Source organism: Homalodisca vitripennis, chromosome 8 (genome assembly GCF_021130785.1).
Source record: "Homalodisca vitripennis isolate AUS2020 chromosome 8, UT_GWSS_2.1, whole genome shotgun sequence".
NCBI lineage: Eukaryota > Metazoa > Arthropoda > Insecta > Hemiptera > Cicadellidae > Homalodisca > Homalodisca vitripennis.
Window position 1 is genome coordinate 40,767,039 of NC_060214.1, and position 27,965 is coordinate 40,795,003.

General features: G+C 32.4%; 1 protein-coding gene across 1 annotated transcript; it reads left to right on the plus strand.

Annotated features, from left to right (window-relative positions):
• On the plus strand, nt 1–27,762 carry LOC124367606 (serine/threonine-protein kinase STK11). Its single transcript, XM_046824566.1, has 7 exons — nt 1–472; nt 5,557–5,730; nt 9,409–9,541; nt 15,246–15,382; nt 16,074–16,259; nt 17,657–17,823; nt 22,007–27,762. Exons 1-7 carry the CDS (start codon nt 123–125, stop codon nt 22,150–22,152), a joined length of 1,293 nt encoding a protein of 430 aa, XP_046680522.1. The 5' UTR covers nt 1–122; the 3' UTR covers nt 22,153–27,762.
• The last annotated feature ends 203 nt before the right edge of the window (nt 27,763–27,965 follow it).

Here is a 27,965-nt window from a genome sequence, read left to right on the forward strand (position 1 = left end):
GTAGTGTTTTTACAAATCAAATTTTGAGGTTAAGTGGTTAAGTTTGATATCCTGCAAGGAATCCCTACAATAGATTATTGATAAGAAACTATCGGTTAAGTTGAAATGTGTTATCCTTAGTTATGGACAGTGACATGACATTTGATGAATTTGAAACAGATGAAATCGAGTTGAATAGTGAGTTATTTTGTGATCTGAAACCTGTCAGTGGAGTAACTTGGATTAATGATGAAGACAATGATGAAACTGAGTTGGGTTTCCACAGAGTTAACTCTGACCAAATTATTTACCAAACGAAAAAGAAGAGGTTTAAAATGATAGGAAAATATGTTATGGGCGATATGTTAGGAGAGGGAAGTTATGCTAAAGTGAAAGAGATGTTGGACACTGAAACTTTATGTAGACGTGCTGTTAAAATTTTGAAGAAGAGGAAATTAAGGAGGATACCAAATGGAGAAGAGAATGTTAAAAGGTAATTTGATGTTTGTAATGTTCAGCCTACTATGTAGCATATACTGAAAAGCTAGAATTCAACACGGAGTTGGATAGTCCTATACATCCAGAGGAATTGTTACACGTACTAAGTATACTGAGTTGGTTGGGTAGTCCTTTACACCCAGAATTAGGCATAAGCTAGAATTATTAGGTTAAAATCAGTTGGAGGTAGCGTTGTGATTAGGATTAACATTTGGGTAGCTCAATGTTGTTTGTTTGCTGCTTGTTACGATACAGACTGCAGTATAATAAGCAGCCACCATCACAATTGAATCATCTTTATTTATGGTTATCTAAACTACCAAAACCAAAATGTCGAACCATATTACTTTATAGGTATATTACAAATTATGAGTGTGTAAATAAAATATAAACAGTAATATGTTTAATCTCTATTTGATAAACTTATATACTTATTTCTGTTTTAACATTTTTCTGTATAGTCTCTGGGTAGGGTCCAATAAGCGGACCCGATTTTTTATATCGAAATTGGCAAACGATATTACTTAATCATAACCATCGATATAATCAATCGATACTGATTAATTATTTTTAACAATTAACTCAAATAATCTATATGAACAGCTGTAAACACTTTCAAATTTAATACAATTAAGGTAATATTTTAAATTTCACATAAGTAACATTGTGTATTAAAAATGGCTGTCAATCTTAGGAAGCTTCACAAAATTGCTTTAAAAGACGATAAAACATGTTTTTATGGCTTCAGAATGTTGGGTTAGTACCCTAAGAATCCATTATGTAATATTTGTGGAAAGGTAACAAATGTAACTGTCAGAGGAGCTAACATGGTCGTCTTCAGATGCAAAAAAGAAGGTAATGGTGGACACAACTTTAGTAAAAACGTTTTCGTTCTGTTTCATTTAGTTAAAGTTATGAGTTTCCCTGATTTTGGTTATGTTCATTTATTATTTGTTACATCATTAAATTCACATTTTAATTTAAAACATATGATTGTTATTACTTTTATATCGATTGATAGTCTATGATTCGATATGCAAATATTAGGTATCGAATACTAGGTATCGATGATTATATTCTTCGATATAAAAAACCTATATCTAAAAAGGTAAAAATGTATAGATGAATAAAAACTATCTAGGCTATGTATAATAACAAACAAAACAGTTTAACATTTAGGTACTTTTTACTTTTCTAAAGAATAAACATGTTTGACAATTTGTGACACAAATAATGCATGTTCATCGTTATCGTACTCGTGGCTATTACTCATATAGCCTACCATATAGGTACAAATGGTTTTTTGTTTGAATTAATATTGAACAATATTGTTATTCAATACATAAAAAAGAGTTTGTAATAATTATAACCATAAATATCTATGATTAGAATTTTGTTTTCGATAGTTTAGGTATTTTGAATTAATAATTTGGTTTCCTGATTCAATTTTGGTGGTGGTCGTTTGCTAGTAGCAGGGTTACAATTTATTTACATTATAGTATAGGCTAATTCACGAAGGTTCAATTAACCAAAATGTATTTTGTTATAGCCTATTACTCCTTTTAGGACCAACTATGCCAAGAGTTAGTATCATTCCTACCTATCATTAGTACCTATCATCAGGTTGTATTTTTGGCTAAACTGATCAACCACAATATATTTAAACGCAATTTTACAATAATTGACACAAATAGTATAATTAATTAACAAACTTTAACACATGTGAAATTACAAATAACATTAACAAATGGAAAGACAGTCGTGGGACTGATCGACAGAAGTGACTTCTTCTTATAACAGGCTGTTAATATATATCTTAAAAAAGGTTTCCTAGTTATTAAATGGTTATTTTTTATATTTTAAAATAATATGAGACACTGCATTCTTTAACATAAAAACATATTATTTTTTCTGTTAATTTTATTCATATTTTTGTAATATTTTTGTATATGTTATATATTAAAATAATCACTGACTTTTAAATAGTAAAGTAATAAATATTTATACATTTTTTACTGTTACTGTTTATATTAGTTTCTATAATTTTATCAATATCATTTTCACTACAATCTTGTATTTTCAAAATAAATTACTTCATTTTAATTATCATTATATTTAAAAAATAAAAGTATGGGTTTATGATAACTGAAGTAAGAAATAAACATTCTGGAATAACATTTTGTTAAATATCTTGTAAACACAGCATCTATTCTTGTTCCATATCTCGTTGTTATTATGTTTTTAACTTTTAACATTGTTTAATTTAATTTATCTTTTAAAAATTCAATAATGGTTTTGATGTTTTTTCAGCAAAATTTGTTTTAAAATCTGTTTTAACGTAATTAATTTTTTAAGTGAATGTAAGATAAGCCCAATGTAATTGAGTAAAAGTTATAACTATAATCAGCAGAAAGCCTATTTTCTTCTAGTATTAAAATACACCACAGCTTTGTTAGCTAGAAAAGATCTAATCAATTTATTTTTAATCTTCTAAACATATGTCCAGAGCCTGCAAAAAGTAGTTACTTCAACAAGAAATGACAGTAACCTTTTATATCACGGCTGGACAGCCAGTGAACAGAAAGGAGAAACTCACTGACATCAAAATGGCCACGATAGTCCCGCCCCTAGCGGCTACAGAGTGAGCATGCGTGATGCATGAAATCCGTGACATGAAAAAACAATTTTTTCCCCATGCAAATCATACGTCCATAGCCCGCCAAAAGAAGTAGTAGTCACTTCAATAACTTTGAAACAAACAATATAACAAAAATTATCAAAAATAGCAATATAAAACCAGGAAGTAAAATAAAAACAATAATTATGGAAATTGAAGCATGCGGGTATGTCAAAGTATTTGTGTCTTTTATTGAATGTGGCCAAGTGTACAAGTTTGTGCGCAGGTGCGTGTGCGTGTGGTGTTTTAGCACACAATTCATTCTTTACATGACACTAACTTAAGCTTCTTCTTAGTCCAAGGAAGAACGCTATTGATTTTAAGGTCATAATATCAAAGGGCAAACCATCTGTCTGTTTGTCCTCCCATCTATCTGTCTGTGCAATAACTGGTAAAATGTTTCTAAATAGTTTTGTATACATGTGTTGACGTGTTGTATATGGGTTTCTCTTGATACAAGGTAAAAGCTATATTTTTTGGGGGCCTAAAAATAAAATGGTAGTCTTATCTATGCTTGTTACATTCTGTCAGGTCCTTTGATACTCAGTTGTGTTATTTTATTGCTTAATAAGTGTGCAGTAATTGTTTGTGTTTTAAAAGACTAAGAGTGACAGTTTAGGAAAAAAATATATATGCACTTTGCAGATGGTTTAAAAATCAACAAAAACGAAGTCTTGCTGGAAGTAAAAATACAATATCTATAATTGTCCATAGAATTTATTAAACCAAAATTTTGAAATATGAATGGTAGTTATTAATCTAGATGTAAGTAAGTTAACATTATGTTATGGAGTCTGCATAGTAACAGCTAAGGCAAAGTGTTAAAGATTCATTTACGAGGTATGGCTATTAAATAACGGGACTGATATTGTAAAAAAATTTATTTTCATTTTAAACATAATTACTTATTATCACCTTCAATATACACCCCTTCTCTATCCCTGCAACGCTCCATGCGAATTTTCCATTGTTGGAAACAATGCTGAAAGTCATGTTCTGTCAACTCTTTCAGGAGTCTTGCCGCTTTTTCTTGAACAGCTTCTACGGATTCAAATCTCGTACCTTTCAATGCAGATTTCACCTTAGGGAAAAGATAAAAGTCGCATGGTGCTAGGTCTGGCGAGTAAGGTGGATGTTCTAACACTGGGATGCTGTACTTGGTCAGGAACCGCTTGACAGATAACGCGGAATGAGCTGGCACATTGTCTTGGTGCAAAATCCATGATTTGTCCTTCCACATATCGGGTCGTTTTTTTCTCACTCTTTCACGTAGTTTATTAAGTACCTCAAGATAGTAATGTTGATTAATTGTTTGACCTTCAGGAACCCAGTGAAGGTACACAATCCCACGAATGTCGAAAAAAACAATCATCATTGCTTTAAATTTTGACTTGCTCATTCTTGCTTTTTTGGCTCTCGGTGAAGTTGAGGTCTTTCAATGCATGGATTGGCGCTTCGTTTCCGGATCATAAATAAAAAACCACGATTCATCACATGTTATTATTCTTTCCAATAAATTAGGGTCTATTTCAATGGCATTCAAAGTGTCAGTACAAACATTTTTATGAGCTGCTTGTTGATCAATCGTAAGAATTTTTGGTACCATTTTTGCACACACTTTTCGCATGTTCAAATTGTCATGTAAAATTTGCAGTACACATTCTTTATCAATGCCTACAGATTCAGCAACTGCACGAATGCTTAATCGTCGGTCAGACCGAATCAAATTAGCAACTTTTTCGACATTGTCTTCCGTTTTTGATGTTGAAGGACGACCTGGCCCCGAATCATCTTCCACGTCTTGTCGACCATCTTGAAAACGCTTAAACCATTCAAAAACACGAGTCCGCGATAAACATTCACTGACATACACGTTTTTTTAGTAAATTATAGGTTTCGGTAGCGGTTTTTTCCAAGTTTAACGTGAAATTTAATAACAATTCGTTGCTCTATTATTACACTAATCATTTTTCCGGCAAAACAAAATAACAACACTTACATAAATGAAGGTTATGACACAACGATGTTGTTTACAGAAACGAGACTAACTGCATTCTGAAGAGGAAGTCTCAAACTACACAGCTGTTGGTCATTGTTGGTTGGCGCATGCGCACTCGTTCCACTGCAGTGTCAGTCCCGTTATTTAATAGCCATACCTCTTATACTGTGATGTTGTATTTATGTTTGTCCTAACTTAACTCCTTTATATACACTTCTTTGTTATTTATGGTTACTGTACTGTAACATTATAGTTTAAGCTAACTTTCCCTACATTTTTACTAGTTCTTGTTTTTGTTTTATAAAATTAAGTATAATCGCCTAAATACACACATTTTATCTCGTTTTTACTAAGATAGTAAACATTTAAAAAATGTTATTGACTATTTTTTTTTAACTTATAGAGAAATTCAACTGTTGAAGAGGTTAAAACACAAGAATGTGATTCAACTAGTGGACGTAATGTATAATGACGAGAAGCAGAAGATGTACATAGTGATGGAATTTTGCGTGGGCGGCCTTCAAGACATGCTGGAGAGCACTCCTCACAAGAAGTTTCCAGAGTGGCAGGCACACGGGTGAGATTCCAATATCTTTCTCTGTTTAACGATAGGGTGGCAGGCACAAGGGTGAGATTCCAGTATCTTTCTCTGTTTAATGATAGAGTGGCAGGCACATGGGTGAGATTCCAGTATCTTTCTCTGTTTAATGATAAGTTACTTGTGAATTATCAGATTAGCTTATATAGCCTTTACATGGTGAGACTTTTGAGTGTTCCCCATCTTTACAATTCTTTATATTGGGTTGGGGGTTTTCAACTTTAATGACATCTTTTAATTGAGTGCACCAACATTTGTTTAAAAAAAAAAACAATCCAAACCTGTTTACAAATATTTATTGGCCTTCCTGAGAATTGAACCGTGACCTTCAGTTAGAGAGCTGTGAAAGTCATAAATATCATCAGCCAACCTTAAACTGAATAGAACATTTTGAGTATTATTCATCTAAAAGAAAACCATTGTTCTTAAACCAGTTGGAGGCTTCTGAAATGATATATTGTGTAATTAAATTAAGCTCATTAAAATTTTTGCCTATAGTTAAAAAAGTTGTGTTATAAGCATACATGATCGTCGTACCTAAGACTGAAAAGTGTAGGTCATTAATACATATGAGAAACAGTACTGGGCCAAGTATCGACCCCTGAGGTACTCCATATTTCACTGCAGCCTCCTCAGCCATATATCATCAACGCATACTTTTTGTTTCCTAATATTTCAAAAATGAAATGTATATATTGCCAAAACCATAAAAAGATAATCTGAAAGTGAGATCATCTACATCCACACACAATTAAAATCCCTGCTCAGGTCACGCAATGTGGCCTGGACAAAAGCCTTTTCCTCAAAAGCTTGAGAAATTTCCCTTACCAACAATGTGTCCAAGGCTTGAATTTCTTTCTCTGAAAGTGAAATGACAGGGAATTAAAAAGATTGTTTGTTTTAAGGTAAGCACAGATTTATTGATGGATCATAGCCTCTAATAATTTTCTAAAAAGTGGAATAATGGAGATAGTTCGATAACTCTCTAGTTTATTTCTTGAACCTTTTTTGAAAACAGTGCAAACACAAAAGATTTTTAATTCCTTACGGAAATAACAATATTTTAGGTGCAAATTATAATAGTAAGTAAGAGGGACAATTTTATATGAGGATTCTTTTTATAAAACTTTAAGATATGTCATAGATGTCATAACACTATCAGTATAATTTAGATTTTTTTAAGGCATGAAGAATGCTTTCTGGTATGATTTAAATCCACCAAAAGGTTCTGGATGATTGCTGAACTTTATTTATCCTTAGTAACTTATTCAAGCTGTTAGATGACTTGATTCTCTTTTACTTATGTAATAGAGACAATGAAATACTGACTGAAAATGTCTGGACTGATACTAGATGTACTATGTTTGAAATTATAAATTATATTATTGTTGTTAATTATTTTCAAATCTGCCTTGCACTTCTTTTTTTGCAGTTCTTACTTTTATTGATTTAATTTTCATAATATGAAAGTTTTGGCTCAAGTTTACAGCTTGCTGGTAATCTTTTTTATTTTTGAAAACTTTGTCAAATTTTGTGGTGGTATACTAATCTGCACTTAATTTGAACCAAATCATTGTTATACACTGTAGTGGTTATAAATCTATATAAATAGTAGCATTTCTACTACATCTAAGAATAAGTATCTCATAAATTTGGTGTGACAAAACACCAATACAATTTTTTGTTTATACAAGACCATAGTTCATAATATTGTATGCTGTATTGTATATGCTAGTTAGATCACATTTACATAATGCGTTGCCTTCTAAATTCTGACTTGGAGACCACCATACTTGTGTTGTCCTTGTTAAAAAGTAAATGTGGAAGTCGGTTAATTTACATTATCAATGACAAGCTGCAATCGGGTCGTTATCAATAACAAGTGATGACTGCCTTTCTGATATGACAGCAGGCCTGATAAGTCTTCATTGAACTTTGAAAACCCATTGTTTGCATTTTTAATAACTTGTTGAATACTTGAATATACTGCATTAACATAGAACAACATATACTATATAGATATGTAAAACAGTTATTTAACAAGACAACAGCTTCATTGAAACGTATCCAGTTCATCTAAAAAATACATTTAGTTCTAAATTGTCCAGGAGCCAGCCAGTTTGGTATGTGTAAGAATATTGGTTTTTTAAAGAAGGAAATGGGTTGTCAGTCACACTAATCATGGTGGAGATCAAAATAGGAGGGTACATACACAGAGGTCAAAACCAACTGTCAGACAAAAAATAATACTTATATCACCGTCAGACAAGTAAATAGAATATGAATGTCATCACTTTAAGCGTCTCTATATGGTTAACAGATGATGATGTCCCCTTTATTTAAGTTTCTGATGGCTGGTTTTAAGTATGTCAAGCTAAGAAAAATAATATCTGAGGAAAAAAGTTTCATTTTATATTTTTAACCCTCTTGATACCCATTTTGATCTCCACCAAAACTAGTGCGGTTCATGATTAAATTCTTTTTTGGGAAAAATTCTTCTATAATTTATAAGAAAAACCCTTTTATTTCCTTATATAGTGTGAATTTGTTCCCGCTTCGTGACTATTGGGATTTATTCAACTAATATACATATTATTTTATGACAAATACTTTATTAACATAATTTTTTTTATTATTCATCTGTTTTCAATATTTTTGGATGGTATTTAACTTGCATAAATTATAATTAATCAGGTAAATTGGTGTATATTATATTTCTTGTTAGAATTCCAATTTGAAAATCTAGAAGATGCTGACTCTTCTTTATCATTCTCGATGGCACCCAAGTAGGTAAGTTGTGTAGCTGGAGAAATTTGTATTATAATATAAACTTCACAAGTTTTAGCGGTGACACACTCAGTGTAACATTGGAAATCAGTATAGTAATAATTAGTGAATAGAATATTGTTTCAAGTGTAAGGAAATGTGTTTGCATCAGTTGATTTATTTGTGTCTAGATAAAATACTTAGAGAATTCTCAAGGCCCTCTGTGTGGATCTGACACTGACAAACCCAGAATAACAGAAAGTTTTCTAAAACTAAAACATAGTAGCAGAAGCATTGCTTGCAGCTAATACCAGCTTACAAATACACTGGTATTAACAGTATCAATAATGGCGGTTGACTTTATCTCACTCTCCGATGGAATGAACGTACTCTGCTGAAATTGTAAATGGAACAAAGAGAACAGCAGTCACTTACTTTTGCCTTTGTTAGAGGCTCTGAGTTATGTTACTCTTTCTCTTCACCTAGTTAAATGTTATGAACTTGCTCAATCCTAAATTACACTTTATTAATTTGGTTGAAATTATGATTGAATGCTTTAATTTCAGGTTATAATTGTTGTCTCATTCTCACATTGGATGTAGATTAAGGTACAACTTTATTTCATCAAAGCCAGTGTTTGATTTCATGTTTTTTTCACCTCATTAGAATTGGCTAATATCATCATTCATCATATCATTTTATTGAACATACTCAGTTGAATAGTGTCTAGCACTAGAGGTTTAAACCATTGAACCACTCTCTTAGATTTGAACAATTTAATGTAGCCTACTCAGTTTGAGATTCAGGTTCAATCTAGAATTTGATTTATTGTGAACAATTTACTAGTCAACTTTCTTAAAGTACATCAGCTGATCAATTCCGATGCCGCAGGTATTTCTGCCAACTAGTTGATGGACTGGAGTACCTCCACAGCCATGGCATCGTACACAAAGACATCAAACCCAGCAATCTGCTGCTCACGCTCAACGGAACCCTCAAGATCTCTGACCTTGGAGTGGCTGAGGTGAGCCAATCAGCAAATGTTTAACATTTAACGGAGAAGCCAACTTTTATTGAGGCTCTTAATACCTTCCTAGTACTAAAGTATTTATGTATATTTCAATAAACTCACAATAACATCAAGATCATACATTTATAGTACATATATGACATATACATTTTACATGTTTCTCATATTTTTATTCATGACAGCTTAACATACACAAAATTAAATTTATGTGTTAAATGTGTTTTGGAATTACGAGGGCTGTTCTTTCTGATATAAACAAAACACGAAGTACAAGAACGAAATTGAAACATGTGAAAGAGACATGTGAAAGTGACACTAAAATACTATTTTTCGATATAGTTGCCATACAAATTTAGACACTTACCATAGCGGTGAACTAGTTTTTAAATTCCAGCTTTATAAAATTCTGCTGCCCCAACTCCAACTCCTTCCTACAGTTCCAAGTTGTCATCAAAGAGCTGTGTCGCAAGCCAGGCCTTCATTGCTGGAAACAGGCGGTAGTCACTGGGTGCAAGGTCCGGACTATAAGGCAGATGTGGAAACAACTCGCATTTAAAAGCATACAGGACTTCTCGAGTTCGATTTGCCATGTGTGGTCGGGCGTTGTTGTTCAAAACCAAAATTTATAGAAACCTAACTTCTGCGTAACAATTTCATGTTACAAACTCCTTGAAATTCAATGGAAACTAAGTGAGAGTTCTGTTATTGTAAATCTGCAGTCTTCTTTAATCTTCTCATCAACTTTAATCAAATCAAATCTCTCTTTATTGTCGTAAGGCAGTTACATGCATTGACAACGTCAAAATTATCTACCAACAGGTTTTGTCAATCACAAACTGGTAGCAGTCAAACTTGGCATAAGTTCTAGTTTGGGTTACAAACTAATTGAAAATTCAAACATTTTAGCAATAATTATAAAATAGCCTAACAAAAAAATTTTACATTTTTTTAGGTTTACGTTAAAAACAATATATGTAACACACAACATTAAAATTAAATAACAATAAAAAATAACAAGTTTCATTAAATAATTTAGAGAAATTAACAAGTTTTATAAAAGTTTTATATAGATAACAAGATAACAAATAAAATTTGTAAATAAACAAATAGGCCTAGTTAAAAATATTTGACATTAAAATTTATTGTATAGGTTAAAAATACCCTACTGTACAAAATTAAAAATATATACTTTGACATGTAAAGAATTCGTTCAAAGAATAAAATGGGTTCTTCAACAACCACACTACTAACTTATTTTTAAAGATTTGAGTATTGTACATTTTAATGAGGTGACTTAACTTATTATAAACTTTCTTTGACAAAACAGTAAGTCTTTAGACAATTTCTTCGGTCACAATGCTTGGCCGTCCACTTTGTTCGTCATCATGCACATTAGTTAGGCCATTTTTAAACCTAATGCACCACAGACACACTCCATCTTCAGTAATCAATCACATAATTCCCATAAACTTCTCAGAGTTTGCGATAAATGTCAATTTGTTTATTGTGCTTAGCCAACAAAAAATCTTATTACCAATCACACTTCACAACTCGCGAAATTTTCAATTGCGTCACACATTTTAAACTGCTATTGTAAAACAACAAGGAGCGACAGTAATCTCTCACTAGCACGGCTGGATAGCCACTGAACGGTGAAATGCCCTAACATCAAAATAGAGACGATAGTGCCCCCCCTAACGACAAAGCGAAAAATAATCTACCTTTTTGATAGCCCTCATATTTTTATGTGATTTAGATTTATGGATTTATGAAATTTTAAGTAATCAATATTTTTAGGTTATTGTAACTGTTGCTTTCCTTATAAAAACAATATTTTTTGAAAATGTACAAAAATGAGGAATTTTGTATAAAACAATTTATTTCCATACTAAAATTTAATGTGGTTTACCAGTTAATTAAATATGTAAGAATTATGTAATACATTTTTTTTAAGGAGTTTTAATGTTAACTGTATTTCCCAATCCTAGATATTTTTCTCTTATTGTACATATTGGACATCAAAAATGATACATCTAAGATTGATTTTTGAACCTATAGAAAACTGCCTATTTCAATAAGACAAACTTAAAAAGTGATTAATAGTTTTTATGAATATAAACTTAAGAATATTACAAATGGTATATAATATAAGGCATGGGTCTCCAAACTACGGTTCAGAGAGGATTTTATCCGGCCTGTGGCCAATCAGTAAAAGTTAATTTTTGTCAATAGCGAAGTGACGATGGATTTCATTACTGTTAGTAAGGGATTCACACGAGCTAGGCTGACTTAACTATTAGTTTGAGCTCATCCGTTAAATAAAATTTCTTATATACATTATTATATTATTAATCAATTAAAGTTTATCTTACTTAAACATTGGCTAATGGCTAAATGCTCGAACCTTGCTTCCTTGGAACTTAGGTTCTCTCACTATTTTGTAACAAGCATTGGTTCACCGCGATAGGGTGAGATATTGGAGTCGTAGCCTTAGAAAAGAAAAGGAAGTAGTACATTGATTATGTATACTATCCTAATAATATATTAAATGCAAAAGTGCCTTTGTTTGTTTTATTTTCAAATGTAAAATACTCAACCAATTGTACTGTAATTTTACATGGGCATTCTTATGGTTTCTGGAATAAATATATAGGCCTATTCTTATTTCGAAAATCCATCCAGGTTATACTCTACTGGTCTTTAACCCTACATCGGGCGCTAAACGGAGTTTTCCTCCGTGTATTTTTTATTATTAAAAATAGTACTACTTTTCTGATGTTGGCAGTCGTTTCCCGCAGTGTACTTCACGAGCATCTTTCGAGGAAGCGAAACAATAGCCTCCCACTTATCTTTGTCAAAATCTGTCAGTTTGAGGTCTACTTCCGTGCGAGACTGGACGATTCCTCCGTGAGCGCCCGATGTCGTGTTTGTAGTGGTTGGACGAAATCTCCGTGAGCGCCTTATAGTGTTTAGTTTTTATGGAGTAATAGTCCGTGTGCGCCTAAATGTGTGACCTGTGATGGTTTCTTTTTAAGTTTTACAATATATTTTATTTGAATTTTGTGAAATGAAGAATGAAGACGAGAGACTTGTCAGTACAGTACCAGTGTGCTAGTGAACATTTCAGTACTGTTTATGGAGTGAACATTGTCGTTATATGAACCAGAAAAAAAAATGTTTTGAAACTTTGTGTAGTGTTTAAAAAAATTTTTAGTAAAGAATAAATTTTGATTTTAGAGTAATAATTGACTTTACAATTCTATAATATCTCAAGAATTGAAGTAAGTTGTTTTTGTAAGAAGTTAAAAACTAAGTTAATTTCCATATACTATTACAGTAGGTTAAACATTTTTACAATTAATAAAATTGCATTATTCCTTAAAAAATCACGTTGTTATTATGCAATAACATTTTTTTTAATTTTGAATTTCTTATTTGGAAAATTCATTACATAAGAGAGTAATTTTTATTTAATTTCTAAAAATGAATATATTACATTGTAATTAAATCAGTATGAATATTTAAACAAATAAAAACAGTTTAAACGACTATGATATCCATTATTCGCTAACCTGGAGGAAAACCTCCGTGAGCGCCTGATGGTGTTTCTAATTTTAAGCGCCTGATGGAGGGTTAAAGTAGTGAAAAATCCCATCTTGGTCTCTAAAGTTGTGTAATATTAATTGAATGAGCCTGTCAAATGTAATTAACTGTTCTGTGTAAACATTGTTTATTATTTTCAGTTTTTTTACATTTATAGTAAATAAATTGTCTAAATAGTAGCCCTAAATTTTCACAGTATTATATTTCAGCGTTTATGTAAGTACTAATCTACCTTAGAAAATGTCCGAAACATAACATAAGATAGTCAGAATTTCATTCCGAAAACAACCTTTGAAGCAATTGACAAGAAATATGAAATTTCAGAAGAAGAAAAATCATATTCAACACCATCAAAATCACTAAAACTACTTACATTGTCATCTGAATATTCATCTAAGACTACAACTATTACGTAGCAATCCAAATAATTCTGTTGCATGGTAAAGAAAATGACTTACACAATAGTATATCACTTAATTGAAACAAAGGAATGCCTGTTTGCAAAAAAAACAATGAAAATACATCACAGTTACGGAAGTGTTGAATGAAGTAAACACAAACACCCGGCCCGTATCAGACTACAATCCACATGATGATCACGGCAATAAACCACAACAGCTGATCTCAAAAATTACGTTTTTCAAAATGTTTGGATGTAACCAGTTGTCTAAAAGTCAATTATTTTGATTGTATGATGTATCAAAGTGTATGTTCATCTGCGAAAAGATTATGGAGGATGAGGGGAACTGGGATTGTTTGTCACAGTTCGTCTGGGGCATCCTCCTGGAAAAGAAACCTGATCTGGACCTGAAGTGGCCCAGATCCCTTGACCAAGCGGCTGGATAAGGAGCGAGCCCCACGGGCTTAAGCCAAATTTAGGCCTAGCCTGACGTAATGTGATAAACAATCTCAGGTTAGAATCCTAAAGAGTAGAGGAGGTTTTTTAGTGGGTAAACCCGTTTTTAGGGGAGTCTCATACTACAGGCTGGCCACCTGGGTGCGTGATTGCATTTTTCCTGCCTCTCCCTCAAAAAAAAAGTACGTTTATATCAATTTCTAATCGGTTTTCACTGAAATATTCCCATATTGCAATGCCTCGGCAGGAAGGAAAAAAAAAAATGCCTCGGCAAAACAACACATCAGCGTGCCCGGCCATGCCCTGCAAGCGCTAACGGTTAAAGTAGAATATTTTTATGTCTTGGGTTAACATAATTATATATGTGAACCAACTTCTCAAAAATGACTTTTGTGGAATCCAATTATAGAGGGAATGTTTCTTATTAATACCTAAAATCTGTTTTTGTAATATGAGTGTCAGAGTTCAAGCAAAGACAGACTGACATTGTTGGCCAAAGACAGCTGCTTAGATCTCTCACATACACTTGATGGAGAAGGAATGGAGAATAGAAAATTGTAATAGACGTTTTTTAAACAACTGTAAAAAATATTAATTGTATTAAATTCGAGATTAATCTTTTTTGCTGTTTTTTGTTTTTATAGTTTTAGTCGCAATAAAACTTTCAGTTCTTAGAAAATTGTAACACACATGGTTTTTAATCAACTGTAAAAAAATATTAATTGTATTGAATTCGTGATTAATCTTTTTTGCTGTTTTGCTGTTTTTTTGTTTTTAAAGTCTTAGTTGCAATAGAACTTTCAGTTCTTGATAGTAGTATAAATGCCATAACCACATTGTCTTTAAATAATATACATGTGAAATTTCTTGGCCCGCCTGCCTCCAGAGATTATTCATTTTGGCCCTTCAACAAAAAAGTTTGGAGACCCCTGGTATAAGACATACAATATAATAATTTTACTTTATATATAGTTTTTAAGACTATGAATAAATTTAGCAATAAATAAAAATTCTGGTTCCATTTTATCAAATAGCGTAGCTGGTAATCAAAATGAATATGGGAGACCGACTCAATTTGGGAAAAACCTTCATTGGGCAAAAAGTGTTATTCTAAACTTTAAACATATCTAAGATTAGTGTTCAATCAAATACCATCTTATTTTAAATTATATATGCCAACTTTTTAAATCAAGGATTTAACGTTTCAAGGTTTTCTGACAACTGTAATATTTGTTCTAGGCACTGGACATGTTTGCCCCCGATGACACATGCTTCACCAGTCAGGGTTCCCCTGCTTTCCAACCACCCGAGATAGCCAACGGCGTGGAAAAGTTTGCCGGTTTTAAAGTGGACGTATGGAGCAGTGGAGTCACTTTGTAAGTTTTTCCACCCATGTTAGCAGTTTTTAATTTTAATTTTACTGTGGCAAAAATTAAAGTAGTAAAAAAACTTGTTTGGAGTATTTTTTTTGGATATTATCTGAAATTTATAATTGTCTGGTGAGCATTTATATCTAACACATCTAATATCTGAGCATCTACTTTATAAATACTTCCAAAAATACTTTTCATTTTAAAAATTATACTATATTAAAAAAAATACATTTAATTGTTTTGTTCATAAGGAGCCATAACAACTTTTACTGCCTTTGAGTACACATTGTCTCTATCATAAATCCAAATATACAAGTTGGTAAATAAGAAAGACTCAGCTGTTTTGTCATCACAGCAGATAGGAAGTATGGTGCTGTATGTGTGATGGTATAACAAACACGTGTGTGACAACTGGTGTGACAAGTATGCAGACACAGAATCATCTGTTAGTGCATGTGCATTACAGTTGAGTGTAACAGTGAAACAGACAGGGATATCTAATAACACAATATTGTTATATAAAAGTGCTTACTGAATAAGTGTTACCAAATATATGGTATACCAATTGTAAAGAAATTTTTACAATTTTCTCGTAGTTTAAAAAACAATTTCTAAGATGAAAGAAGCTATTAAAACAAAGAAACAAGAGCTTTTATAGTTTATTCAGTCATAAAATGCTAATCATTTGTTGTAGGTTCAACCTAACAACGGGGAAATATCCGTTTGAAGGCGACAACATCTATCGGCTGTTCGAGAGCATCGGTAGAGGTGATGTGGAGATACCGGAGGAGGTGACGGAGCCCCTGAGCAGTCTACTGCGTGGCATGTTGCATAAGGAACCCGGGCCGAGGTTCACACTCAGCCAGATACGGCACCACCCGTCAGTATTGTTGTCATTCTTAGTTTTGCTTTCCAACCCTTGTGTCACAGTGTTTTGTCATGAATTGTTTATGTGATAATTTCCACAGTAATGATCTTTTGTTACAAATTGTCAATGCGAGGAATGCCACTATAACAATTGGCTCTCACCACTTGTCCATGAATTGATTTTCTATGCGAGAAATGTTATGGTACCTATCGATTGTCACTACTTGGCAATTTGGTATGTGAAGCTATATTGGTGATGATTGGTCATCACTAATTGTTTAAACAATTGATTTTCATCAATTTTCTATATGAGAAAGGCCATTTTGGCAATTGGTCATTTTCTGTAGTCTATGCGATAAATCCGATGGTAGTGATTGGTTTAGCGAGTAATGCAACAATTTGAATCTCAGAAGTCAGAATCCCCGATTCTGCGAGCTCCCACAAGGCAGGATATGCCATGTTGTAGGCAAAGGACCCAAGAGGTCCAGTGGATCAAATACTGGTATACCTGGCCGAATTTCCTGATCAGGAACGTACCGTGTTAATCAATACGTAAGCATCCCTAAACATTGGATGGTTCTTGTATATAAGTTAGCAATATCTGGTGATTAAGATAACCCGTATAGACCGTGGGATTTTCTGAGGTTATGTTGTTCCATAAGTGGTTGTTTACTCTAGAGGCTGTCAGGAGCCAGGTGGTTCAGAATCTGTAAGTTTCAAGTGCCAGATCTAAACAAAAAAAGTAAAGGAATTAATTTGAAATTGAATATAATTAGTTTGTTCATTATTTTTACATATGTTTGGCTTCACTAAATGATGACTTACTAGAGGGAGTCAGCTAAATAGGCCTATTATTTGAAGGAAGAAAAAACATTACAATACTCCTTTGACAATAAACTGATGTGTTTCTTATCACTCACATCTGACTGGCATATATAAAACAAACTGAGTTGTTATACCACTTGACCATACGTTTTACATTTTGTGCATTTCAAGTTATGTCCTAAAAGTACAGAACATGTCAGAAGGATAAACAGTTCTTTGTAACCATTTTTCACTTGCATATGTTTAACTACAGTGAAAGGTGATTATATTTTGTATGATATAAGAAATTTTTTGTTTTTTGTTAAAATTTATATAAAAGGATACTAGGATTTTATTTGTATATTTTTGACACGTGTAAAGTAGAGAGAGTAATAATTACTAATTTGGCTCTGCCACGTAGCCTAGATTTGTTGTGTTCTGTCTAGAAAACAGACATAATCATTTAAAGCTGTGACCCTTAGAGCACAAAAGATGACAATCCGTTATCCACCTTTAAAGTGTTAACACACATATGGTAAACTTTGAAAATGTCAGAAATGTATGTCAAAACAATGTTTTAAAACTAATTAAAATCAATTTCCCCAGATGGTTCCTCCGTAAACCAGGTCGGACGCTAGAGGAAGTTCCCGTGCCACCTCTCCGTGGGGATGAACTGCACCGCATGACAGTGCTACCATATCTCATTAACTACTTCTACGGAGAAGATGACAGCCAGTACTCTGCGGAATACATCACCCAGCGGCAACTCAACGGTGAGTGGCTCAAACTGATTTTGATGAACGTTGAATGTGTCATCGTTGATTTAAGTGGAAAGAGACATACATAGACATTAGTCTGTAATATTTATAAATATCAAGTTTAGTGAATGTGTGAAGATGAGTTAAATATTAATTGGACTCTTTAAAACGTCTATTGGTAGAGTAAATATAATTTTGAGGACATCTTAGAATAGAATAGAATAGAATAGAATATATCTTTATTGAACATATTCTTAGAGAATAGAACAAAGGTCAGTGTTTATGTCACAATCAGTGTATGAGTCAGTGTATGTAAATTACAAAGCGCTTGTCCTCCACTGAAGGGTACTCCCTGGACACTGTAGTATGGATGCTCCAGCAGCCAGCTTCTTAAGGAGGCCTTGAAGTTTCTTCTCTGGAAGCTTTCTTAGGTAGTCAGGTAGATTGTTTAAAGAACATGGACTCCTTTATACGATGGTTTTTTCTCGAACAGAGTCAGATGATGAGGGTCAAGGAGGAAGTTGTTTCTATGTCTGGTGTTGTAGGGGTGGATGTCGCCAGTTCTTGCGTGCCCTGTTTTTGTGGCAAATAAGATCGTCTCTAGGATATAGAGTCCTATGATCGTCAGTATTCCTAGATGTCTGAAAGCTGCTCGGCATGAGTCCATTGGTCCTAATCCACTTAGAGTCCTGACAGCCCTTTTTTGTATAGCGAGCACCCTTTTAAGATTTCCAATTGTCGTACCTCCCCAGGCTATCAGTCCATATCTGAGATGACATTCAAATAGGGAAAGGTATGCTGTCAAAGCTACTTGAGGGCTACTGATTTGTTTTATTCTTCTCACTGCGTACAGGCTACTATTAAGTTTGTGGCAGAGTTGATTGATGTGAGGTTCCCATGAGAGGTTTTGATCAAACAGTTAGACCAAGGTACTTTCCTGATTTAATTGTAGTTATTTCTGGGAGCCCGTCATATTGGTTTGGGTTAGGTGTAAAGACTAGCTGTTGGGTCTTTGAGTCATTTAAGGACTAAATCATTGAGGTGGCAGTATTGCTTAGCCACATTGTATGCAACAAAAAGAGTCTATATCTAGCTGAGATTTGTTCTTATTTGCTAAAATCAAAGCTGTGTCGTCAGCATACATTACAATTTCACAGTGGTTTTGGAGATAATTTGGGAAGTCATTTGTTAGGAGGAATGTACAAGACGGGTCCAAGCACGGAGCCTTGAGGTACTCCTCTGCTTACTGGTATTGGCTTGGATTTTAACTTTCGTCACAGTGTTTTTCTCCAAGTAAGTAAGTTCTACTACTTGTTCCCTGTTGCTCAAGTAGCTCTTTAAACCAGTCAAGTTCCTTGTCAATGACTCCAAGAGAGTGTAACTTTTTCAGTATGAGTTCATGGTCAAGGCAGTCAAACGCTTTACTAAAATCCAAAAATATGCTTGTTGCAATTTTTCCTTTTTCCAGATTGTCGATGATTTCTTCAATTAGTTGAGCTATTGCGGTTTGAAGTTGATCTGTCTTTTATAAAACCGTGTTGTCTAGGGGTGAGAAGATCGTGCTGCTTGAGGTGGCTCAGTAGTCTATTTAGTATTACTCGCTCCAGTATTTTTAGAAAAAGTAGAGATTAGGGAAATTGGCCTGTAGCTGGTGGCTTCATTTGTTGCTCCACATTTGAATTTCGGATAGATTTTTGCGAATTTAGTTCATTTTGGAAATATTCCTTGTGAAAGTGATTTATTTAATGATGTGAGTCAGTGGGGTGATTATTTCGTGTTTGCACTGTTTGATCAATTTTGATGAGATCTCATCCTCCCCTGCTGAATGTTTTTGCTTTTAAAGAGTCAATGATTTTTTCCAATTTCTTGTTTGTTGGTTTCAAAGAAGGCTAGGTTTGGTGTTTGAAGTGTTTGGTTGTTATTGTTTGGTGCTATTACAGGTGTTCGTTGTTCCATTTCTAAGGAGTGTTCGGTCAGCGACTGTAGCAAAGAAGTAATTTAAATGATTGGCAATAGTTATTGGAGAGTCAACGATTTCTTCCCTCTATTTTTTAGGCATTCTAGTGGATTTTTTGAAGATTTTTCTTTTCTTTCATTATTTATTACATTCCACACAGCTTTTGATTTGTTGTCCGACTGTTCTATGAATGAAGAGTTGCACTGTTTACGAAGAGTTTTGAGTTTTATATCATAACATTTTTTCCTTCGAGCTGTTTCTTTTTTGTCATCAGGGTGGCCAGTAATGATTTGTTTATTCAGTGCTTCTAAGTATGATAATTTTAGGGCCTGACTTTCATTGTCCCATATATTTTTGTAGGGGTTTCTTTTCTTCTTTACTATCTTGAGTGGACATGCTATGTTCAATGCAGTTTGAAAAATTCCACTAAATGCTTTATAAGCAGTTTCCACATTCTCGGTGAGAGTGACTTTAGTCCAGTCTTGGGATTCCAGATTGTGCTTCAATTCTTGCACTGTTCTTGCATTAAACTGTCTTCTTTTTGTTTGGGTCAGTCAGTCATCTTATTTTTTATACATAATCGCCTCTTTTATTGACACATTTTTCTCACTGAATTAGAAGTTTTTTAATGCCTCTATTAAAGAATGATGCTGGACCTACCAGTAAACAATTGCACACAAACATTTCCACTTGATCATTGTCAAAAATGGTGACTTCATAATTCTTCTTTAAGTGGTCCAAACATGAGTAAGTCAAGCAGTGACAGATTGGGACTGATAGCTGGAATATGTATCACATAAAGTAGCTGTGGTGGGAAGGGTTGATTCCATGTGAATGTTGAGTTAAGCTCCAATTCACCTTCCTCTTAGTGCAAGTCTGGGATCTGATGCTGTTACAGTCTTGACTGCTGAAATCTGGAGTCATGTTTGTCTGAAGAGATCCAAAAGAGGTTGGTGCCAAAAAAAGCTCAAAATGAACTTGTTTCATTGTTTTGACTCCAGAGACACCTAGACCACAAGATATAGTTTAATATATTTGAAGGGGTATTCTCATTGATTAAATACAATTGATGAGCCAATGAGAATATCTCTTGGATGGATCTCTTCAAACGAACATGACTCCAGATTTCAGGAGTCAAGTTTGTAACAGCTTAAGATCTCTGATGCTGCACTAAGAGGAAGTTGAATTGGAGACATGTATGGGTGTTTTGCTGATAGGTCACTTTCACGGCATCAAACTATTGGCAGTAGTATGCATTGTTAAGTGTACTCTGTTCATGAACAAAATCAATGAGCTGTAGGCTTACAAAAAACATTTCCGCAGAAATGCTGAGGTCAGCATCCATGACTCTCACTTTCCACTGATTCTCGATCATTGCAAAACTTTTCGTGCGAGTCGTATACTTGGGTTCTTGAAAGCTTTTATTCAGTAAACTCTATGAAGACAACACAAAATTTCGGCAGAACTACACTCTCCTTCAATAAAAATGACTTAATAATGGGTTGTTCAACAGATGTGATGCTACTAGTAAGTAACAAAGCTGTTTTCTTAGTTTTTTGTTTTTATTTTTTTGCAGAATTGGTATACATGTAGAAATTATTCTAAATTTGATCTTGTTTAAGAAAATGTAAGTTTGATGGATTCGAGGCAAAATAACCTGCCTGTCTAATATAGGAAATATGAGACTCTAATCATCTATTTCCTTGCATGAAGCAAAATATATAATATATATATATATATATATATATATATATATATATATATATATATATATATATATATTTCAGCTTTGTTGTTGCTTATAAGTGAAAATATATTTTATGATCTTACTTTATCATTCTGCCATATATGTAACCATGATAAAAAAATTAATGATGTTTAGTAATTATCATCTCTCATAGAGATATCACTGCGTTGAATAGCATCACTGTTAACACCTGGCTTTGTAGAAGAATTCCTAGTTTAGGTTTATCACAACCATATCTTAACCTACGTGATTGCTTTTGTATGAAATGCTATAATAATGTTGAATAAAAATATTATTTAATTCAAAAGTTGCCCACTAATCATTTTTAGGTTAAACGTTTTGTTTGGGCCTACGAATTTTTGAAATCAAATCTACATCATTTAGCCTACCAAAGGAACAAGTATCAAAAAAGGCAAACTAATTAGAGATTTAGATATATTGTTCTTCTAATAATTATAAAATAGTATCAATCTTGATAAGTAAACAATTTTCAGAGAACCACAAGTACGTTGACTATGCCAGCAATGGAAACCTGGAGTCTGCCGGAGCAAAGAGTGAGCGGAAATCAAATAAGCCCTCTTGGAGGCGGCCGACATCTTGTCTGAGTGTTAAGAAGCTGCCATCTTGTCGCCCGTCGTGACTCGCAACGAGATGGCCGGTAATCGTAACACTACAAGTCTAAACGCACCGAGTTACCACTCCCGGACGCTTGCCGCAAGGTTGCTACGAGTCTGGCTCACTGAGACTCAGCCTGGCTGTCTGCGGTTTTTGGAGAAAATCATGACTTTAGTTTCATTAATGTTTTCCATGGCAGAATTTGGTTGTACGTTAGTTTATATGTAATATGGAACTTTTTTTTATGTATTGATAATTGGAGTTTATGCTCAATAAATACATTACGCTAAGCGTTATTTGTGAGTATGTCAGTTTTGATTTTCTAGAAACAGTATGTATTTGAGTCTTCAAGTTTTAAACTTGATCACAATAACACTTACGTTTTTCTCGGATTTTGGGTCGGATTTGTACAAATAATGGTCAAACTGTGATTTTGAGGATTGTCATTGAGAAAAGTATATAATTTGAGAAGGATTACTTACTACCATAGCTATACAACTAGCTCTGTCATATTCTAAGAAAGTAGGCAGAGAGCTTTGTCAAAACGTTATGCTACTTAATTTGTTATTTTTTACTTATTAAAGTTTTACATAATACATGTTAATCATGTCGTAACCGTATTATTGCCTTGAAAACTGTACAATCTTCAAAGAAGTTGAAACCTTACCTTGTAAGTATAAATATGTAAAACAGTTGCAAAATATTCTTCAGACAACAAAAATTACTTAAAACGTATTTAGTGAAGATAAATGATTAGCTGACTCATGTAAATGGAACACCAGTACAGTTAATAACCTCATCAAGTTATGACAAATGTTAATTTTATTGTCATTTATTATGTAAATTCTGTCCCAGAACCCTTTTCAAAAGTGTCATATACTTATTTGGTATTAAAATACAACTTACAAATTTTCTGTTCTACTTATTGTTGTGATACAAAAACCTCTTGATTTTCATCTTTATATATCACTTACCTCTTTTGTTAAAGTTATGCATTGTAAATATCACAAATTATCATCACTTATCAAAATAATTTTTACCTTTACATATGTTTTTAAAAACCTTTAGATTTTGATAACCTTTGAATTATATTTCATTCTCTCAGTGAATGTGTTTTAATGCAAAGAATACAGAATGATTTTATAATTCAGGATGTTGTATTAGATTATAAAAAAATTCTAATATTACTGCCCAAAAAAAGTTGAGTTGTTAAAAAAAATAAAATGATAGTTATTTAAGTAAATTTTTAGGAATGTAGCACAAATGAAGGTTGTTGGTTTATTCGGGCAGATTCTTTTTAGTTTTTTGTGCAGTGATCGCCAAAGTAAAAAAAAAATTTCAATGATATTTCTGGTACATTTGAAAGAATGTATGTTGTATGCAGTCACAGCCGTGAAATGTTATTGGACTATAAATAAGTGCTACTATACATGTTGTTGAAAATGTTGTTATATAATGGTTTGTCCTCTGAAATCTTTTAAAAAGGTAAAAATTTGGACATCCTTAAAATGCAAGGACTTTCAAAATAATTCAAGATTTGTGAAAAGTGGGTTCAAATATAATGGCTACTACATAGGCAAATTTTAAAGTTTTCATTCATATTAGGGCTGATCTAAAAACTCATTCATGACAAACTTTATTCTTAATCAATCAATCCTGCAGTAATAAAAATTTCAAAAGACTGTACAAATCTAGTACAGTCAATATTGATTACCAGGGTAAGTAAAGGGCATAATTGGCCATGGATAACCCTAAACTATGGATAATACAAGAGTAAAAATGCATACAAATGTAGCTTACACCACTGCTGTCAGAATCACTAACGTAGGGTAAGCGATAGCTTGTTATTTTCTTTTAGAGCTGTCTAAGGGTGACATTATTTTATTATATTTTTAATATCCCAATAAATTACAAACAATTGAATATAACTGTTGTAGTACACAAAAGAGGTTTTGGTTTTTATTGAAAACTAAGCATTACAAATTGAATATAAATCATATTCCCACAAATAAAATTGTAAAAGAGTCCCTGTTAAACAAACTTGATTGAAATATTTGATAGAATTTATACTATTGGCAGACAGATTTAGTACAATATCGTACTGTGCCATGGACATAACTGATACGGACCGATAAATTGCTGAGTTCTTTTCTTTCCACTGGATCAAACATGGAGATAAATGAAGATAAAAATGCAATGTTACCAATTCATTGGTTGAATAAAATTGTGGAATTCTTTGGTAAATGCTTGTTAGTGCTGCGAACTACTGCTATGCCCAAATTTCCTTGCGTTCTAGTATCAGTTTATTTGCTGTTGTGTAGACAATTATTATAATTGTGCTATTTGAGGATTTATTAAGTTTAAAAAAGAAGGAGATTGCTGTCCTGTTGATGCTAGAATCTTATTAATATTATCTACTTGGTCACACATAGAGTTTGAAAACGTCTGCATCTTTTCTGATTGATGTCTTACAAAGATTTTTCTGGTGTTCGTTTGTTGATATTTATGTGAAAAGGAATTTAATTAAACTGAAAGTTTATATTATTAACTCCTATTTGGCAGTTGGTATTTAGTAACTACACCTGGCTCTTAGTTTTCACCGCTCACCTAAAGTCGTGGTTATAGGGTCATCTCAGTTGAAGCGGGAGGATCAGAAAGGCATAATTTATTGCTACAGTAATGGTCTCACACCTTTCAACTTCTAATCATTACCTCACTTCCTGCGTTCCATGTTCACTTTTTGTTCGTTTACAATTCTTGGTCATTTTAATCTGTTAGCAACACCAGTCAACTAGCAACAAGTTTGATGAGCCCTGAACAATCGTACCTCAAAAAGTGTGATATTTCCAATCTCTCTATCAGAAGTTAGAGATTAGAACTTATATTTGGATCAAAATCAACAAAAAAAGTTGAAATAGAAATGTTCTGAACAACTGTTTTCTCATTCTGTTTGCATATATGAGTGCACTTAAAAATTTGCTTTCTAATTTTGGTTTTATTTTGACACTTCAATATTTGGACATTTTCTCACTATTCATTTAAAAAAATTTAAAGTGATTCAACCAGTAATTTGTTTGTGACAAGTACCAACACTTGCAGTTAATGTAGATCACTACTTATTGCCAATAATTTTTAAACTTTTTGCAATAATAACAACATTTTGTACTTTCTGGGACAGTTTCTGCAGCTTTCATTGTACAGTCAGGCTGCTTTGGTGTACACCACTGGAATGCATCATAATATTAGCTAATTAGCGAAAAATAGTTTTTAAAATTATTCTATATAGTGTTTAACACATTATATAGGATCAGACAGGTTCTTCTTAAAACTGTGTTGTCTGTACGATAAATACTAAGAGAAAAATCTCAGCCACTTAAAACAAAGTACGAAGGTTCTTCTTGGTCTAGGGAAGAGCTCCATTGATTTTTGTGTCAGAGGGTCAAAGACCACCATAGTTGTCCGATCACTAAACAAATGACATGAAGACTTGATGGACATAGTACTTCTAAATATATTAGTACCTATAAAAACTTCTGTTAAGTTGGTTTATTTTAAGTAAACTGATTTTTTGTTCGTAATAGATACGAGTATTCTGTAAATTAGAATGGAAATATTTAGACTGAAAAAATACTATGCTATAAAGCCAGTTTTATTTATTATTTAGTTTCCACCAAAGAATGTATCAGATTTTGGGTGTTAGCGATTTTGTGAAGAAAGGTTTATTTACAAATGAGTCAGTCATTTTCTCTCTATTTGCAATTCAGTGCTAAAATTTGAATAAAAACAATTCCTTTAGTTGTAAATGAATGTATTGAAAATCTTTAAAAAAGTTATTAAAATTAAAGTTAATTAAATTTATTAGCCAAATAATTGTTTTGCATATAAGTTTCTGTATTTATCGAGTACTGTAATATTAAGCATCATAATGCCTTGCGAACGTAAATTTGATACTCACCCCTATTTTTACACCACTTTTCCAATGAATCCATGTAACGTTTATATTTTAGTACCATTGTAATGCTACTGTGAAGATTATTGGTAGAAATACCCCATGCTTTATATTTACGACTAACATATTTTGTAGTGATTCGTCTTCTACTGACAGTGTAATTACGTGGGTTAAGCTTATCTACAGTTTTATTTAATGTGTAGTTAGTTAGATATATGTTGTACATAGATGTCATTAGTTGTTACTTAAGTTTTCACTAATACTAGTTGTATTTCTGTTTAATTTTCTCTACAAAAACTGTTTAATTGTGGTTTAATTTTAGTAAGTAAAGTGTATTATTAAATAGACAAAATGTTTAAATAGTTCATCTTTTTTATAGTCGTTTGAAGTAAACGTTATACTATAAAATTTAACACAGTTCAAGTTAATTTGTTTTAATTGCACAAATGGGAGTGTATAAACTACATATTTTTAATATAAACAAATTACGTTGAATTTCGGTTTAGTAAATGATATACATCTCTATTTTTGAGTAATTAATCAAGTAACTTTAATCTAAAAAGAAATAGTTGAAAATTTTGTATAAATAAACCATTACTTCCTACGGTTTGTGTATTTATTATAAATTTGGCTACTTAACAGTGAAACTGTATCACTAACAGTTTGCAATCTGATAGTTTGGATTCTGTGCAGAAAAGTAAGACAATCACATTGCAATAAATTTATCCTATAAGTAATCCAAGTGAATAAAGTATCCTAATGTTTCATAGGAAATGTTGATGATTTTTCTAAATTCCTTCAATAATAAAGTTCAGTAGATCAGCACTGTATTTAAATTTATAATTTTAACTTTTTCTTTAGTGTTTGTCCACAACATGTGCTGTACATTGGTCAAATCTCTTAAAACAACTTAATAACTTTGATTGGATTTAGTTAGACTGCTAAACAGTTATTCTAAGATTAGAGTTAAATAGTTTTAAATGCTACCTTTATTTGAAAGGAACAAACAACTTGTATTACTCAATAATAAAATTATTATTTAATAATAAGCAATAAGTTTACTTTTGATTGCGCTGTGCAAGTTTATTTCTTGATATTTAATTGAATCAGCAAATTCTTGGAAGTACAATACATTAAAATATTAAACTGAATAAATTTAAAAACATGAATGCTTAATGGTTTTATTAATGATTCTATAGTATACTTGATTAACATTTGAACAGACAGCCCTTTTTAGTAATACTATGTTTATGTGAATGTTTTTCCCTGTTATTTAAAAGTGTTCATTACTTTATTATATAAGATAAAATATATAAGATTCTGTAGTTTATACATTCTATGTTTCACTCATGAAAATTTCTAATGTTTAGTGTAAAAAACATATTTAATTTAAATAAATTCTATCTTAAACCGTTATGTTTTACTGCCATTAACCTCACTATTGTATTTCTTACTTAATTTACTTAGTCATTTTAATCCATGTGCCATAACAAAGTTAAGGTGCACACAACCTTGTTCTGTGTTTATTTACCTCAATTTAGTCATTTACAAACCAATTAATGACTTGTACATAAGACAACGTTGTCGTTGGTTTTTTTTTTCTTGTAAAGTATATTTTTTAAACAAGAAGAATTGTTTTGTAAAAATCTTTTAAATTGTACAAATTTGTTAAATATAGTCTTGTTTGTAAATATCTGTGTTTCATTATCAAACAAACACCCCCCGCTCCCCACCATTGGGAGAAAAGATGTGCATAATAATTATATAGATAGTCGTATAAACGTTTCAGGAGTTTAAAAGTTCCTTCCCGTCCACCTTAACATTAAATGTAGAACTCTAATGAATTTTAATAGCTTAACACATTCACTGCGGCCGGCCCCATATAGGGA